At 41.8% G+C, this 17,921-nt stretch overlaps 1 protein-coding gene across 1 annotated transcript in view; it reads left to right on the plus strand.

Moving 5' to 3' along the window:
* Nucleotides 1–17,921, plus strand: part of TRPA1 (transient receptor potential cation channel subfamily A member 1) — an 812,153-nt gene that overhangs the window by 728,568 nt on the left and 65,664 nt on the right. Inside the window, exon 26 of the mRNA XM_078686165.1 lies at nt 12,548–12,667. Coding sequence (XP_078542291.1) covers nt 12,548–12,667 — 120 coding nt within the window. The remainder of the gene's footprint in view (nt 1–12,547; nt 12,668–17,921) is intronic.

Raw genomic sequence — 17,921 nt, forward strand, 5'->3', positions numbered from 1 at the left:
CAAGAGAAATGGATCGATATTATTGCAATACTTATGGTTAAGTAAAGTGCATACATTAAAAGCAGAAGTATAAAATAATACTGTAAAAACATTGATATGGTTTCTAAGCCATATGATGGTTTAAAATGAATAAAATAGATACATACACATATACATTTGACTAATCGTACTCAACTGGTGTTTCTAACTACGCCTACCCCAGTGTACCTAACCTAAGCCTAATACGTGGGCGGGGATGGAAAGTAGCAGTTTAAGTTAAGTTTGTTTTTGCCAAGTGACTGACTCAAGAATTCTCTGCGAGGGATTATTCAGTTCTGTACCTGGAATTTAGGATGAATGAGGGATGGTATCTCTCGTCTCTGGTCTCGATATTCCAGGCTGCCTGCGAGGGCTACCCGGAAGCGCCGGAGCTGGATTTCTCGGCAGGAGAAAGCAGCGTCTCGTTCTCAGCGCGTCAGGAAGGCGGGGCTGCGCCAGCGGGGTCTGCTCTGCTCTGGGCTTCGGCAAGTCTGGCTGCTCCGATCTCGTCACCACCGCGTGTGTTTGCATAGGGCAATATCGGTAATATTTATACCTTTAAGGTGCCGAGATTAACGTAAGGATGGACATAGATACGTCAATAAGGATGTCATACGACCTGGTCGTTAGCACATTCTTTTGCTGAAGTTCTCGATGAAATCAAAACAATGGCCGCAGGGTTTTTCCCAGGTTGTCATAGGTTTGATTTGTTTTGAGAACTCCGTATGCCTTATCAGGGGCTGGAGGAATATCGCTTGTCTAATTAGATGGCAAGCGTTATGACCTAATCAGATAAGACGTTCCTGTGCCGTAGTGTGGCTTAATCAGATAACGGTTTCTGCATCATGGGGGTTTTCTGCATCATGGGATGGCTGCTAGTTAACTTGTTAACCAGAATAGGGTCAGGAATAGGGGGATCGATACAGAACCTATAGGAATACATCACACCCACTCCACGCTAACTATGGACATATTTACAAATCTAGGCATAGTAAAACATACAGTAGAGTATTGTGTATACCTTACCACCCCAAAATACATAAATGTATTTTGAAATTATCTAATATACGAAAAAAGTCACATGTATTATATGCACTCAAGCTGTAGAATAATGCTAAAGTAATCACGCATTTGTATACATTATTGCTAATTGGTATATGAGAATTTACACATGAAATGGCTCTTAATACAGAAAAAAGGTTCGAGACCATTCCATCACAGAATAAAATATTTATGAACATACCAGCAGGCAGCTAATGTCTATAAAGTATCTAAAAATAGAAATTTTAGTTCTCTAAGAATAGTTCTTACTTTAAGCAGAAGATAAGTGTCCCGAAAAAATCGTAAAAATATTTTTGGGCTGCTGAAAAAAATTGCTGTCCGTGAACTGGAGGGAAAATTGTTCATGTAATTCTATCATTGAAGTTGAAGGCCAAATTCAGGGTGTTGGGAACGCCGTGTGCTAGCTTGCTCAAAAGTCTCTATTTCTGCTATGGTGAGAACATCATATCATTTAGACTGTCGAAAAAGCTGTCAACAGCTTCCTGGGAGAGTTCCACTAACTCGGAAAAAGGTGTAACCATGCATTCGTGCGCATGATTGTCTCCATTGAAGGTCGTACCTGATCGATGCTGCTTTCATCTTGAACTTCACTACCCCTTAATCGTAGTGGTGAAGCTTCCACGAATGCAGTCATCAGGATTGGTAGCCGTTGAGGGCAGCACAAAGCATGAGCCTTTATTGGACTCAACAATGTTTCTGCATCCATTGGCGCATCCGATTGTAGCGTCAGACAGGTGTCTAACACGCATTCTTCTCCGCATAGCAAGCACCTTAATACAGGTAAAACACATCGATGCCACATTGGTCGAAATGATAGAAACCAAGTCATGTTCAGGTCTCTAAGCCGGGATAGTCCCAGGATTTTTGATATCCGGTCCCGGTATCCAATGGCTCGGATTGTTTCTTCCCTTGTCGCAGGTGTTTTGTCTGTGACACGGTTTGCCATAACGAAATATTAGGACCAAGAATAGGATTCCTGCAATTAGTCCCAAAATGAGGAGAAGTCCGCCAAAAATCGAATGGACGAAATCTGGAAAAATACCCAGTATGGCTTTGAATGGTGTTAATGCCATCGAAAATACTGTCTTAAATACTTTTGAGACTCCACTGGTATCAGAAATATTTAAGATTTCATTCAGGATTTCTGCGAAATGTATGGGGGAATTAGTTGATAACAAAGAGTGAATCTCAGCAGTCGTCCTTGCGACTTGGAGATCATACGTTTCTTTTGATGACGTGAGCCTGGTCGGCGTCTGAAGAAGCACTGTTTTCATTCTGCTTAAAGTATCTATTCGAATAGAAGTAATTTTCAAGTTGGGCCATGCCCTTGCCTCCCTGTCTGGAAAGGAGCTGGGGAACAATGAGTGTCCACAGCACTTGACCTTCGCAGTCGTAGTTACGAGATAAGGAGTCCCGGGCATAAGACTACAACATCTGCGGTCTACAATTAGAATGTAACTCCCATTATAGAGTCTTTGAAAGAATGGTTCTATCTCTGTTGCAGGTGCGCCTAGCTGGTGACATGAAAGGTTATATGAATTCCCTTCACAGGCTCCATGCAAACTAATTCCATTACACAGAAGTGTACCGCTTAGTGACATCGCACAATTATTGCCACTAAGAAACACTTTCTGTCCTTTATTACTGACACATGCATGTGAATAGGGCAAGTTCCATGTTGTTTTAATGTACCCTTTTCCCACTTTTTCGTACATGCCAGCCTGTATATATTTTTGGCAGTATTGAAACCTGAAGGTTGATATTGGAATATTAATTATTCCATGTATTATCCATTCACTGACAGGTCGTTCTGACATTGTCACTGGTAATCTCTCGAGTTTCTCAATGCTCAGGATTGTATAATCAGCACCCTTCTGTGCCATACTGATTTGTTTATCAGTAAGGTTAAAGATATTGAATAGTGACGTTGTGTTGATTAAAAGCCAAGGCACATAGCCTGAACGCAGATTTTGTAACGTCCAGCCAAGCTGTACAATAGAACGCAATTGAGACTGACCGTGTTGTAACAACAGTAAGTCTTGCGATAATATGTCGATTGTTGAAGACACAATGCTGTCCAAAGAAAAAATTCTGGAGGACAGAGTCATTAACCCATTGTCCACTACAGAAAGTGATTTTTCCAAATGAATACGGTCAATTTCCCGTATACTTTCTGCTGTTTCAATTTGAGTCACCTTCCAGGCCTCGTTATATGCTGCATATACAGAGGCTGCTATGAAACGTTTTTGACGCTGTTTGCGTGGTCCCATAATGAAATCACGCAAGTCAGCACCATCAGTAAGTAAAGTTAGGTGTTGCTTAATTTCTGCCAGTGTGGAAGTTTGTAGCCATTGAAGGCATAATTTGCCCACACTGTAGGTGGTTATTATCCCTGGGTGTTGTCTTTGGGAATATCTAGGGTCTGGCCTGGTCAATTTGAACCCCTGTGTTTTGTTCAGGAATCTGTCTAGACAGTTATTAGTATCTGTGGGCCAGATCAACCACTGTTTCCAATCTGGATGTGTTCTGTTTTGGTTTAATACATAATTTACGTCTATCTCTTCATCTGTAGAGCTATTGCTGTTCATTGTTGGTTTTGGAATATATGGTTTATTTAAGTCTTTGATTTTGGCTAGGCCAAGACAGGTAGTTTGTTGAACAGTGTCATTTAAAAATATAATTTGTTCTGGGATCATGCAGGCTCTAAACAAAGATTCTATACCTCGTACTTGCCATTCTTTTGTACCCCAAACACTTTTTACTTCAACATTTTTGTCCCAATAATCAAAACCAAAAGTATTCATTTATTCAAAAAAATAGTCTGAATATATCAATTTTGTGTTTGTTATCATGGTCTTTGTCCCTGTCTTATTTGACAATTTGAAATAAAATGTTTCAGCATTACTTGTGTTGAATCCTGAAAAGTATGAATATTTGTCATAAAAGGTTCTTGAGCTTCCTTTTGGAGGGGTTGCACAATGTTCCCATTGATTATAATTTAAAACATTTCTAGGTTGTGCAGATTTATGTAGAAAATGGTTACCATAGTGGTTATAACAGTACATACTATCATAATTAGTCGAACCCTGCAAATAATCATGTTTGGTAAATTTAGCAGACATCACTAAGTCAGACATCATATTATTTATACTTTCAAAGTCCCAATCATCAGCAAATGAGCTTGATTTTACAAAGTCACTCAACGAGATCTTAATTTGGTGTGGATATTTCAGGATTTCAACCGGACCATAAATTTCGTAGTCAGTGTTGTCCCATGCTACCCCACCCGGTATAGGATTGGCTGTGAAGTTGACTGAAGAAAGTTCTCTTTTCTCGACGTGTGAAGATGTGTGTGGTTTGAGGATCAAGTTGATTTTCTGACTTGCTGTGTCCATTTTAGCCTATTTTCCCTCAATGAAGCGTCCCAAAGTTAGTACCATGATGAGCCAAAGTATGAGGATAAATGCACCAAAACCCACCCAAAATTCAATCCATGGAGAAATCAGATATGTTTCTTTCAGTTGTTTAAAAAGTTCTTTAGCTTTATCTTTAAAGGTTTTTGTTGATGGCTGTGCTTTTGATTCACTGAAGCCTTCAGAGGAATCATCGAAGTTTATGAAGTAGCCGGATGCAGTTCTGTCAATTGTTCCAATTGCTTCAGGATTACTGTTTCTTGCATATTCGTTTGTTACTTCATTGTAGATTGGTGTGTCTCTGCTAAATGTTTTTATTTGGGTTTTCAGAGGTTTAAGTTCCATTGCATTGTTGCATAGTCCTTGTTGTTCTTCTGTAGGCGTTTCGAATGTGATTAGCCTCTTAGTTAGGACCTCTGTATTGGTAGCAAACCTTGGTGTTCTGCTACTTATGGGGAGTCCACTTGGCCTACTATTTGTTATCGGCCACATGATTGTGGTTTTACCAGGTCGATGGATACAACTCGGTTCTCCTTTTTACCAGCAAGCGGCGGTAGTACTACTGATCTTGTCCCGTTGATAGACAAGACAGGAACTGCTTTTCTGTAAGAAGGCCCAAATTCCTTCTTTACCGCGATCTTTTCTCTGACTAGATCCCCGACTTTTGGAATCCAGACAGGTCTTGCTGGGACAGGTGGTGGTTCTTCAGTGGTTGTTGGCTGCTGTTTCAACTTTATGTTGCTCAGGTCTTTTCTTGTTTCGTTTAAGTCCTGTAAAATAGCCAAACGATCTTTGATATCAAAGCTTTTTTCCTTCACCACTGAAGTCTGACTGTCGAGGTCTAAGACTAACATCCTAGTTCCAAACAATAATTCGTACGGACTGAATCCCTTCAGAGAATTTCTTGGCAGGTTATTTAGACTACGTTGGACACTTATTAGATGTTTGACCCACCCAGCTCCCGAACCTAATACCTTTGCTGTTATAGATTGCTTTATGTCACGGTTTTTTCTTTCAACAATTCCGTTCCCCTCAGGGTGAAATGGACAAGAGTACCGCAATGCAATGCCCATGCTGGTCATGGCCTCCTTATAAGCTCGAGAGCTAAAAGCAGGACCCTTGTCAGAATGCAGCATGCCAATTGCGTATGTGCCGATAAAGACTCGCAAATCTTTTATAACAGTTCTGGCGTCAGCCGATCGCTGGGGCCACATCCATATGAATCTCGTGCATGAATCCACTGCGACCAAGATATATTTAAAGTTACCATCCCTTTGTAAGGGACCACAGTGGTCCAGATAAACACAGGCTAATGGTTTATCTGAGATTAGAAGGGGCGTCTGTGCTGGTCGTCTCACCGTTGATACTTTCATTCTTTGACATATTTCACATTCTAAAACATAGTTCCTTGTTTGTCTTCTCATTTGTGGCCACCAGTATCTCTGTTTTAATAACGATACTGTGGCTGAGACACCAGCATGTATAGAAGCAAGCCCTTCGTGTGCCGCTATTATCAGTCCTAACCTATGTTCCATGTTTGGAATTGCCCTATCCCCCACTCCAGGGATTCGAGCAAAAGGAACATTGTTTGCATCAGTTATGTATGAGTATTTGAGTGGATAGTTGATCGGTAGCGCTGAGCAGTCGCCTTTTGATGACGTTTTCACCGCCAGCACTGTTTCACCGTCAATGTACTTCATTGTACGCTTTTTTCTAGCTACGGAAGCCGATTTAGTTGCTACCGCTGTGGCTGTCTCAGCCAATGAATTCCCTGCAACGTGAACGCCATCACGCTGATGACTCAGTGTATGTATCACGTGAGTCTTTGGTGGTTCTTTTTGTAACAGAACTATTTGTTCCCAAAGCAGTTTTTGCTTTATTGTTGCACCTGTGTCATCTTTGTAACCGTTTTGAATCCATTTCTGCAAATCGTTGTTATATGATTTGACGCAGTAATATGAATCGGACACTATAAGTGTCGGGAATTCGCGATCCGCATTATCTAGCGCCATTTTCAATGCTATTATTTCAGTTTGTTGTTCTGAATTAGTTTCTACTGAGTGTGTTTTTGTTAATAGAGGTCTTAGTTTACCTCCGCGCCACACTTCTTTTGTAATCTCACATGTGGGGTTGTATGCTTGTTCTCCCCAAACGGAGGGTTGAGCATGTCCGTCTGTATAGATTACACAAGCGTATTGTCGTAAGGGCAGAATGTCGATTGGCAGAGGGAATGTTCTTTCATATTCTAGATTTTTTAACTCTTTTAATTCTGGATCAAAGTAGTAGTATACTTTGTCTGTAGTAATTGAATTCACCCATTGTATCCATTCCGGATTCAATGCTGTTGTTGGTAAATTACACGGTGTTGTTAATGCCTCAAAGGCTGATTCTGCTGTTCTGACTGTGATATGTCTACCGTCAGCTTTATCTTTTTCTCTAGCTATTGCGGTTTGAACTGCATGAACAATGTTTTCTTTAATACTGAACTTCTTTTCAGCTTCTGTGTACAAGTGTGATTTGAATGCAATTGGTACCTTTTCTCCCTCATTAGAGGTCAGGTATGTGAATCCGCATCTTCCTGGGATGACTCGAATCACAAGATTGCGTGTGTTATCACGTGTTTCTAATTTTGTCTTAATTAACATGTCTGTTTGTAAGGATCTCAGAATTTCTGTGTGTATTTGAGTCCAATTGGTTCTTTTAAAATCTGGTTTTATTAGATCATAAAGGGGTTTGACCCTTTCTGCGTAATTTGCAATGTATGTTCTTCCGAAATTTAGGAAGCCTAGAATTGACTGTAGGTTTTTTAGTGTTCTAGGTGCTTGGAGTACGGCACATTTCTCTAGGAAATTGTCAGCCAGGCTTTTGCCTTCACTTGATAATTCATATCCTAAGAACAGGACTGTTAGATGGGCAATTCTAGATTTTTTAAAGTTGAATTTGTAACCCTCTGCTGCGAACCCAAGTATTATGGTGTTCACTCTCTTCAAGTGAGTATCCAAGTCATCATCTGTTAGGTATATGTCGTCGACATACGATAATGCTTCGTCATCATATGTTTGTAGTAATTCTGTTACTCTCGCTGAGAATACCCATGGGCTGTTCTTGTACCCCTGGGCTAACCGACAGAATTGTTTTTGAGTGCCATTTATTGAGAACGCAGACAAATATCTGCTCTCTGGTGCTATGTTTTGACAAAAGAATCCATTAGAGATGTCTAATGTTGTTTTGTATTTTTTGCGCACTATGTTATTCATTAGTGCAGCACTATGCGAGTTTTGCACTGCAAAAGTTTTGCAACATGAGTTAAGGTGTCTGTAATCCAAAACTAGACGATATGAATTGTCTGGTTTGGAGACCGGAAACAAAGGGTTGTTCATTCGTGAGGTGCAAGTTTCAATCACCCCCTGGTATTCTAGTTGATCTAGGATTTCTTTTACCTGTTTTTTAGCTTCTTGCTTAATTGGGTACTGTCTTTGTGCAGTAGGTTGTGATTTTAACTGGATTTTGTGAGGAGGAGAGTCCTCATCCCATCCTACATGATTTTTATATAAAGCAGGAGCTTGAGCTACTGCCCACTTTCTAGCAAGTGTGTATTTTTTATGAATTGGGATATGATTTGAGAAGGCAGGCATAATTATTTCTTCGCCATGAGGGCAGTCCCTGACAAACTCTGGTGGCCAGTCTTTTTCAGCTAGAAGGATGTCATAGCCCTTGGAGAGATTATCCCAAAATAGTCCCCTTATTTTTCTAGTCTTATCTCCTTCTATACGTAAAGTTATTTCATATATTTTGTGAGGTTTGCTAACTCTGGTGTCTGCAGTTTCCACTTGAAGATATTCATTCGTGTCCACTGTCTCCAGATGATTCATAAGGACTTTGCGAGCTATGCTCACTTCTGCTGCGCTGTCTAGCATTGTCTTAGCCCATTCTCCGTTTTTCAGTTGTGTCCTCAGTATTCTCGGCATTGTTAACTATTTTAATACTGGCTACCTTCTTTTTTGGAAATTGTAATTTCTTTTTTAGATGAGCAGGTTCCTTGTCTTTGGACTTGGCGTGCTCTTCTCTTTGTTCTGATCGTCCTCTTCTTTCCGATTTCTGCGAGGAAGTCTGAAAAGATTGAGAGAGGCGTGTATCAAAATCTTGATATCTATCAGGCTTCTTTATATTATCCCTATTTCTAAGGTTATATCTTTTCCCAGAGGGATCACTTTGGGGTGACCTATGTCTTTGGTTCGGAGATTTTTCTCTCCGCCGAGGTGACCTTCCTCTGGACTGGAATTTCTTTTCTTTAGGATTGGATTGTTTGTTTCCATCCCAGCTCTTTTTTTGTGATGTTAAATATTATTAAAAAATACTTTTTCAGGACTTTCAATCAGTCGGGGTTTTACTGGTATTCCACCTAAACTATCTCTACCTAGTTCCTCATAGGATTTTTCTATGATTCTGGCAATTTCAGCTGGTTGTTCTGCTATATCTATTTCTTTTAACCTCTGGCGGATCGCCACGTCTGCTGCTTCTCCCTTTATGTTGGCTAATAGTATAGCCGAGACCTGCTTGAAGTCTTTCAGTAATTTCATACCAAGAGTTAAAGCGGGTTCTGGACCGTATTCATCTTGAATTTGTTTTAGCACATCTGGTATTACCGAGATGGATGGAACGCCATGCGTTTTTGTGTAAATGGAAGCAAAGACTGTACCCCAAGTGTCACAGTCCTCCACGTGTGGTGCGATTCCCATTAGAAGACAGATAGTCAGAATCCTGTGTATTTCTAACGGGGTGGTGTCCGGAAACACCGCCTCTATTTGGGTGATTTTTTGTGCTAACCAGAATGGTATTTGTTCCCGTTTTGCTGGTACTTTACCTAGGCAGGATTGTATGTTCTGTGGTGTAATTTTATTTGTGTTCCCCTGATGAGGGGTCAGCTGTGGAATTTTAATTGCTGGTTGAATTGTTGAAGTCCGCATTACATATTGGACTAATTGTCTATGTATTTTTATTAATTGTTTTAGTTGTACTAAAAGATCTACTGCAGACATTCTTTCGAAGTCTGGATGTGGTGTGTATCCGGCTAGGACCGGCCACGTTGCTCCTGGTCTACCTAAAGGACCGAGCCTGGTGATGTGATTATTGTGTTTTAGGGCGCCATTAAATAAGAGCAGGTGCTCTTGAAATTTAAGTGGTACTTCCACCTCCTCGAAAGGAGTGTACGCATCAGGAGGTTCCTCTGTTTTGTAATAGTGGAAGACCTTTGTTACAGCATTAGCTGCTGGAAAGTTTATCCATGTGTAGAATACCTCTGTCTGCCGATATTCGTGTGCCTCAATTACGAATATGACTGTGCCACCTCTAGGTGTCAGTCCATTTTCTATAAGTTTTAAAGTTATAGATTTTCTTGTGTTGACCGGGATGATTATTATACCCGGGTCTGCTTCTTGCATAGCAGTATCAGCTGCTGCGAGTTCAGTTGCTATTCTAACTGCCTCTCTTTCTCCTTCACTGTCTGACATTGTACTGTCCAGAAGGTTATTTCGTTTGTTTGCAGATCAGGTTTCTTATGGAAACAAAGATTAGATGCACAATATTTTGGAACAGTGTATCCTTCAACGTTGACTAAACCAAGAACCATACATAGGAGTTTCCTCCTGCGAGGTCTGGCGGATATTACCTTTCACCCACTCCAGACGTCTTTGGAGTATTATGGGAAAAAAGGGGTCTGAGTGAAAAAGCACGACTGAGTTACTCTAAATGTCTTGCGTTAGTTTTATCGCCTATCCAAACGAGTTGGGCGCCATGTAGTGTAGTTCCTATTATCCCAATAGGCTCTGCGCATTGGAATAATACCTTCAATAGTATAGGCCTAGACCAGACGTTAACTAGGTCTTCTACTGTCGATATTAGACTTAAAGTTTTGGGTTTGCCAGCTAGCTCAGAGTTCACTAGAAACTTTCTCAAATAGGCAAGGAGGAGTTGAACCTCCCTGGATAGACAAGAAGGGATTTAGTTTCTGACAACCATAGAACATGACAACTTTGCTCTCCCCTAATCAAGAGTGTATCTCTAGAGTCGTGTGAAAACAAAAGACGACTTATTTTACTCAGTCAGTACGTGCATTCTTAGTCTCACCAGATTGTAGAGAAAAGGAAGAGACGGGCGTGTTCAATAAAAGATGTTATTTATTGATCAGTCTCTTTTCTCATACAAGAGAAATGGATCGATATTATTGCAATACTTATGGTTAAGTAAAGTGCATACATTAAAAGCAGAAGTATAAAATAATACTGTAAAAACATTGATATGGTTTAAAATGAATAAAATAGATACATACACATATACATTTGACTAATCGTACTCAACTGGTGTTTCTAACTACGCCTACCCCAGTGTACCTAACCTAAGCCTAATACGTGGGCGGGGATGGAAAGTAGCAGTTTAAGTTAAGTTTGTTTTTGCCAAGTGACTGACTCAAGAATTCTCTGCGAGGGATTATTCAGTTCTGTACCTGGAATTTAGGATGAATGAGGGATGGTATCTCTCGTCTCTGGTCTCGATATTCCAGGCTGCCTGCGAGGGCTACCCGGAAGCGCCGGAGCTGGATTTCTCGGCAGGAGAAAGCAGCGTCTCGTTCTCAGCGCGTCAGGAAGGCGGGGCTGCGCCAGCGGGGTCTGCTCTGCTCTGGGCTTCGGCAAGTCTGGCTGCTCCGATCTCGTCACCACCGCGTGTGTTTGCATAGGGCAATATCGGTAATATTTATACCTTTAAGGTGCCGAGATTGACGTAAGGATGGACATAGATACGTCAATAAGGATGTCATACGACCTGGTCGTTAGCACATTCTTTTGCTGAAGTTCTCGATGAAATCAAAACAATGGCCGCAGGGTTTTTCCCAGGTTGTCATAGGTTTGATTTGTTTTGAGAACTCCGTATGCCTTATCAGGGGCTGGAGGAATATCGCTTGTCTAATTAGATGGCAAGCGTTATGACCTAATCAGATAACACGTTCCTGTGCCGTAGTGTGGCTTAATCAGATAACGGTTTCTGCATCATGGGGGTTTTCTGCATCATGGGATGGCTGCTAGTTAACTTGTTAACCAGAATAGGGTCAGGAGTAGGGGGATCGATACAGAACCTATAGGAATACATCACATCTAGGTTGGACAGTAATTTGATCCTATACTTAGACTTTTTCCTTGATTTATGACTGATTTAAACAGACTGACTAACTACCGTTTTTGCTTTTTGTAATGATTCCAAAGTTTTGAATAAACCTTCATGGTTTTGATTTTAAATATTTTCCTGTGATGGTTTAGTTTATTTAGCTTGAACCATCATCCTTTGGAACTAATGCAGCCCCAGTGCTGCGTATTCACACTTCACGTTATATTGTCAAAAAGCACAGACACAACTTATCGCTAAAACATTTGAGAGGCCACATAGTACAGTGTCATGGCAGATCTTGCTGGATTTTCCAGCATGGGATCACATCAGGATAGTGTCGGTCTCTTGCTTGGCTTAGATTTCTCATCCCTTCCCAGCAAGCCCCTAGATTCCTGGTCACATGGCCTGATGATGTGAACAGTGGAAGTGTCAGCAAAAGTGCTCTGGACAACAGTCACAGCTGATGACACTGCAAAGGATTGCAATGCTAGGTCATTTTGAAAGCCAGAACAGATCATTGACGTTGTGGATTCAGAAGCCTCAGTCAAAGCATCTAATGCTATGTGCAATTATTTGCAATATCCACCTCATTAGTAGCCAAACATATGATCCTCACTGCACAATGTCTTTGTTTGACTAGCTCATTGATATGTGGCGCCTAATGCCCTCTAAATAGTGAGTCCTGATACAAGAATGGCAAAATGCCTTGTTAAAACCTTCTAGATTTATATTAGACACAGACACATAGTAGATATACATATTATGAGATGTAGCATTAATACAGTGCCAAACGCATTATACTGCTTTGTATCATACTTCGTATTGTAATCTATATTGTTCTGCATTTCATACATGTCGTGTATTCCAGAGTTTTGACTGTATCTACATTGTTTCAGGTCAACCTTCATACCAGCTTAGAAAAAAAACTGCCCTATTGGTTTCTAAAGAGGGTGGACAAGACTTGCATCACTGTATATCCAAACAGGCCAAGGATCTGGGGGCTGGCAGTCAAATCTGTAAGTATGAATAATATTGTATTAAATGATTTCTTTACAATGCTTTTGCCCCCATTAGTTCCTTATGTGGTTTGCTGATGGGAAGAGTAACTTTAGAATAAGTGCAGTCCATATTGGAATTCATTATGAGTATACCAGAATAAACCCTGTAATTTCCCCACTCAGGAATTGCTTTTACTGAGTGTCACAGTACTTCTGGCAGGAAAATCATAGGAATTGCAAGTTTTTAAGGAGCGATATGTGAGAGTCAGTGTTTCTGCCCCAATTCTTGCATGTTTTCCCCAGTGTTTTAAATAGCGGTTAGGGTGGCTTTTTGAGCAGCTGAAATCACTTAGTGAAATGCCATAAATTATAATCTTGATGAAGCCGGTAAATACAGCTACCGGTCCCATCTGGACTTCCTGACACTTATTGTCATTGCACCATTCTTCTTAATATTCAACCATTTGCCTAAATCTGCCAGTAACTTAAATGATCTTAGGCAACATTGTGAAAAACCTGAGAATTATTAGACTAAAATTGTAATAATAATTCTAATAATGCTGCTAGTACTACTATATCACTATTACTACCATTACCATTGCTGATGCTGCTATACTTTTACCACATAGTAAGGCCATAATTCAGCCTTGGAAAAATAGATGTGGGCAAAGAACACAGAGTGAGAGGGAGAGAAGATTTACATATTGCGCTTCACCTTTACACATCTCTAACTATTATATAGCTGAACACATTACTAGTAGATTGGTCGTAGAATATCAGTTAACAGAAGAAGCTGATCTTCAAGCCTGCTTTTTGTTTGGTCAAACATGATTATTATCTTACATTTTTCGAAGTTTTGTTACAGAGTGAAGTGTCTGGGCCTAATGTAGGAATCCTTCCATCAACGTCAGTGGAATTAGCAGGTTACCACAACAAACATCACAGCACACAACAGCAGGTCCTCACGTCTCAGATTTGCAGGAAGTGCATTGTTTTGCGCAGGCGAAGGACAGGCTTATCAAAGCCACGTACGGGTCGACCATTGATATCGGCTTGTTTTTAAAATGCATTTTACATTTTTGCCATAAATTCGAATACTCCGAAGGAGCTTGGCACATAGAACTCACAGGAAGTCAAGAGATAAGAATCTCTTCCAGCAACAAGGTATGGAGCTCATTCTATGACTTTTTTCTACTGATTTTCCTGGCTTGGCTTTCACTTATCACTCGCTTTTGGTAAGAAGATATATTTTCCTTGAAAAAGTCTATAGGACAAAACACGTGTAGGCTGCCAGCTTGTTTCACCGTATTGATAAGAGAAAGATCAGGAAAATAAAAGGAAGACAAATTGAAATGGACAATCTTTGATTACTCTCATGGTTACTAACCTATACACTTTATGGACTGCTTCCCACGTTCCTCAGTATTTATGTATTCATTTGGTTATCTCTCTAGAGAGTTGTCTTTCTAGATTGTGCATCCTGCAAGGGCGGGAGGATTATTACCTTGATAGCACAAAACACACTGCTTGTCAAATCCATTACCTTCCGTGAAACAATTTAAGTAGATGTGCAATCGCAAAGGGCATTGCCTCAAGTTGCTTTTCGCTTTGTAACAATAGCAGATTATAGGCTCAGATGTACAAATGGAAAAGCTGATCATCACCCCTGCCTTCCCTTTCACAATGTTTGGTGTGCTGTGACCAGAGTCCCTTTATGAGACAGGGACAACAATTGTGAACGTTCAGATTCATTGTTATGTGGTTTGTGTGGAGCAAAAGTGAAGTAACCTTTGCTTATTGATGAGAAACACATCTGTTAAAATTATGTTCATAGCCTAGACTTCACAATGATCTCAACTGAATGTTTTAAGACATGATGTCTACTGGTTCTACAATTACTATTGGTCTGATGTTGCTTTATACATTGTACCTGAACTCGAGTGGTGACCTGCCCTCTAGGTATCTGAATGGAGAGGACCTACTGGACCATATGCAGCATCTATGATCCAGCTACAGTGCAAAATCATCGTATGGAAGATCCAGAGTCACCAGCCATTTAGGACCCTGGCAAGCGATAAACACATTACAACCCCCAGATCTGGCAGCAGTGTGTGGCGGGACCCCTAACATGGGCCAAACAGACCCCAAACAATGGAGGCTCACGTTTGACCCCACAAAACCTACAGAGTGCCGCAGATCTCACTTCGACACCGACAAGCCAACACACAAAAACACCAACACTATTTATTTTCTACTACTACTACTACTACCAGCAATATGGCAATATTGATGGCCGAGCTCAAGGTGGGTTTCAGTGCTATGGATGCCCGGTTCAACACACTTGCAGGCCCCATTGACAGACTAGGTGATTGGCTAGACAGACATGGGGCCTGCCTCGAGGGAGAGGAGAAGAGGGTCTAGAAGACACCTCCACTACAACGCAAAAATGGTTAGACAAGATGGAGCGCTTGCTGAACCAGGTAGCCATAAAAAATCAAGATCTTGAAGCTATGTCATGATGCAATAATGTACACATTTCAGGAATAGCAGAGACCATGAACATGGGACGCCCTGAGGATTTCGTCTGCTAATAGACCTGTTCAACCACACCAACTTCTCTGCTACATTCGCGGTGGAACGGGCACATCGATCGCTGGGTCCGTGCCCCCCAGAGGGGATGCCACCACAGTATATAATGCAAAAACAACAGTTGATGGACAGAATGCAGAACAATGTCATACATTCACCCCAGTACAGAGATCTGGGCCTAAATCCATGCCATTCCAGTTTGAACCCAGCCATATGCAAATCAGTCTTGACCCTGTGCCCCATGGGAACAGTCCAGCCCGAACTGCCAAGCCATGTCCTCCCTGGCCTGGAAACAAGCATTCTAGGACCGGTTTCGGGCGTTCAGCCCTCATCAGCCAGGATACCTTGATTCCAGTGGCATGGAGAGCACTGGATTCACGTCTGAGCATACCAGTCCTACTCGGGGTGACAAATGCAAAAACAACAGTTGATGGACAGAATGCAGAACAATGTCATACATTCACTCCAGTACAGAGATTTGGGCCTAAATCCATCGTTTTTTTGCTCACCATGCCATTCCAGTTTGAACCCAGCCATATGCAAATCAGTCTTGACCCTGTGCCCCATGGGAAGAGTCCAGCCCGAACTGCCAAGCCAGGTCCTCCCTGTACTGGAAACAAGCATCCTAGGATCGGTTTAGGGCTTTCAGCCCTCATCAGCCAGGATAGCTTGATTCCAGTGGCATGGCGACGGAGTGAGCTAAAGAATGATGATGGATTAAACCCAGATCAGTTGATTGGGGGTGAGTGCTTGCATTGTTGAACACTCCGTCCATCAACCCCTTTGGTTTTACCACAGTATATAATAGCACGTCTCCTCAATTAGAGAGACAGAGACACCGCACTTAGGCTATCGCATGAGAAAGTCCCCCTCAGACATCAAGACAGCAATATCTTACTATTCCCTGACTTTACGCCTATGGGTCAGGAGTTCAGCCAGGAATTCAGCGACGTCAAAGACATGCTCCGTAAGATGGGCATCAGATATGCCATGCTGTACCTGGTACGCCTGTGGGTGGAATATAAAGGGCGCACCAAAATCTTGGACACCCCCGTGGAGGTGGCTGCCTTCTGCAAGACGATCTGCACTGGGTCTTCTTCACATAGACAATCCCCGCCTGCACATTCGAGGGCAGGACATTCGAACGATTCATTCCCTGTAACACACAACGCCACGACCTAAAGCCCTGGAGGATTCATTGACCTTTTCACTACAGGATAACTGTGAGCCCCACCACATGGTGATAGCACCAATGACTCAAAGGAATGACTCTTCTCTATAAGTGGTTGTTCCCATACTAGTATCACTAATGTAGCTCCAGGCGGACCACCAGGGTCGATGCACCCCAATGGCAAATGCCAAATGTTTTATATTGGGAATCATTTTTTGTTCTTCATTTTGCTTTCTTAGTTTATATGGAAATCACTGTATGATGTTTAATCTAGTGTGGGTAGGGGGTTGTATATATTGGAAATTGTTTAATTCTGTTGCAAGTTTAATAGTTTTATGTTGTCTTACATATGCAAATCAGTCTTGACCCTGCTCCTCATGGGAACAGTCTTGTCTGAACTGCCAAGCCAGGTCCTCCTTGGACCAGAAACAGGCATCCTAGGATAGGGTTCGAGGTATCACCCCTCACCAGCAAGGCTAGTTTGAATCCAGTGGTGCAGCCAGAAGGTAGTTCCAGTTAGAACCTAGTTTCCATAGGAAAAGCATTTTTTGATTCTCTAATAACTTTGGCTTTCGCGAAATTCTCCCCAAAAAACTTTCGATCCAGGTCAGCTCCTATCCTGAAAGTTTGGGGGTAATTCGTCAAGCGGGGGCTGAGAAAAAGGGGGGTCCCTAAATGCGTTTTCCCCATGTTAATTTCCATAGGAAATTTTGAGACAGGCTACAGCCCGAACTGCAGAACGGATTTACCTCAAATTTGGCAAAAAGGTAGTGCTTGGTTCAGAAAGCGACCTTTTTTTAAATGGTGTAAATCTGTTCAGTAGTTGCTGAGAAATTCAAAAAATAAGAGACACAAAACAATTTCCCATACGAAACTTTAGGCAAGGCTACAGCGTAAACTACGAAAATAAAAGTTTAGATATCTATGGCCGTGTTGAAGTCGCAACCCCCCCGACCACAAGCTTTATTCTAATTGGCTGTCAACACTCCAAACCAGGAAGTGTTGACAGCCATCTTGTTACTCGGTGGAGAAGTGTGGCTCAATGATTAGAGCGGAAGACCCTGATGCAGAAGTCTGGCCCGGACCAGGGTTCAATTTCTGCCTCGGCAGGTCTTGGGCTCAATTTCCCCGGACCTGATAATTCTCGCCTCGGTGCCTATCTAATCATGGGTCCCACTCTGCAACTCTAGGCAATAGCTTGCTTTATCTCTACAATGGCCCCAACAGCGCTAGGATGCCTGGCTTCACCTTGGGGTGCCCAGGAGTGGGCACTTCACAGGGAAAGGCCAGGAAGGGTTCCACAGCGGTATGTGTACAGTGCTTTGAGACCCCTTCGGGGGTGATACGTGCACTATATAAGCACTACTACATTTACATTTACATTTACTCGGTACACCCGAGTCACAAGAAAACAGTGAAATAAGCATGAAAAACAAGAAAAGGGGGCAGTTTAAAAACACCCTGACCCCCTCGATCTGCTCAGGGGGTCCCACAAGGCCCCCAGGCCAAAAT

This window comes from Lissotriton helveticus, chromosome 4_1 (assembly GCF_964261635.1).
Source record: "Lissotriton helveticus chromosome 4_1, aLisHel1.1, whole genome shotgun sequence".
Taxonomy (NCBI): Eukaryota; Metazoa; Chordata; class Amphibia; order Caudata; family Salamandridae; genus Lissotriton; species Lissotriton helveticus.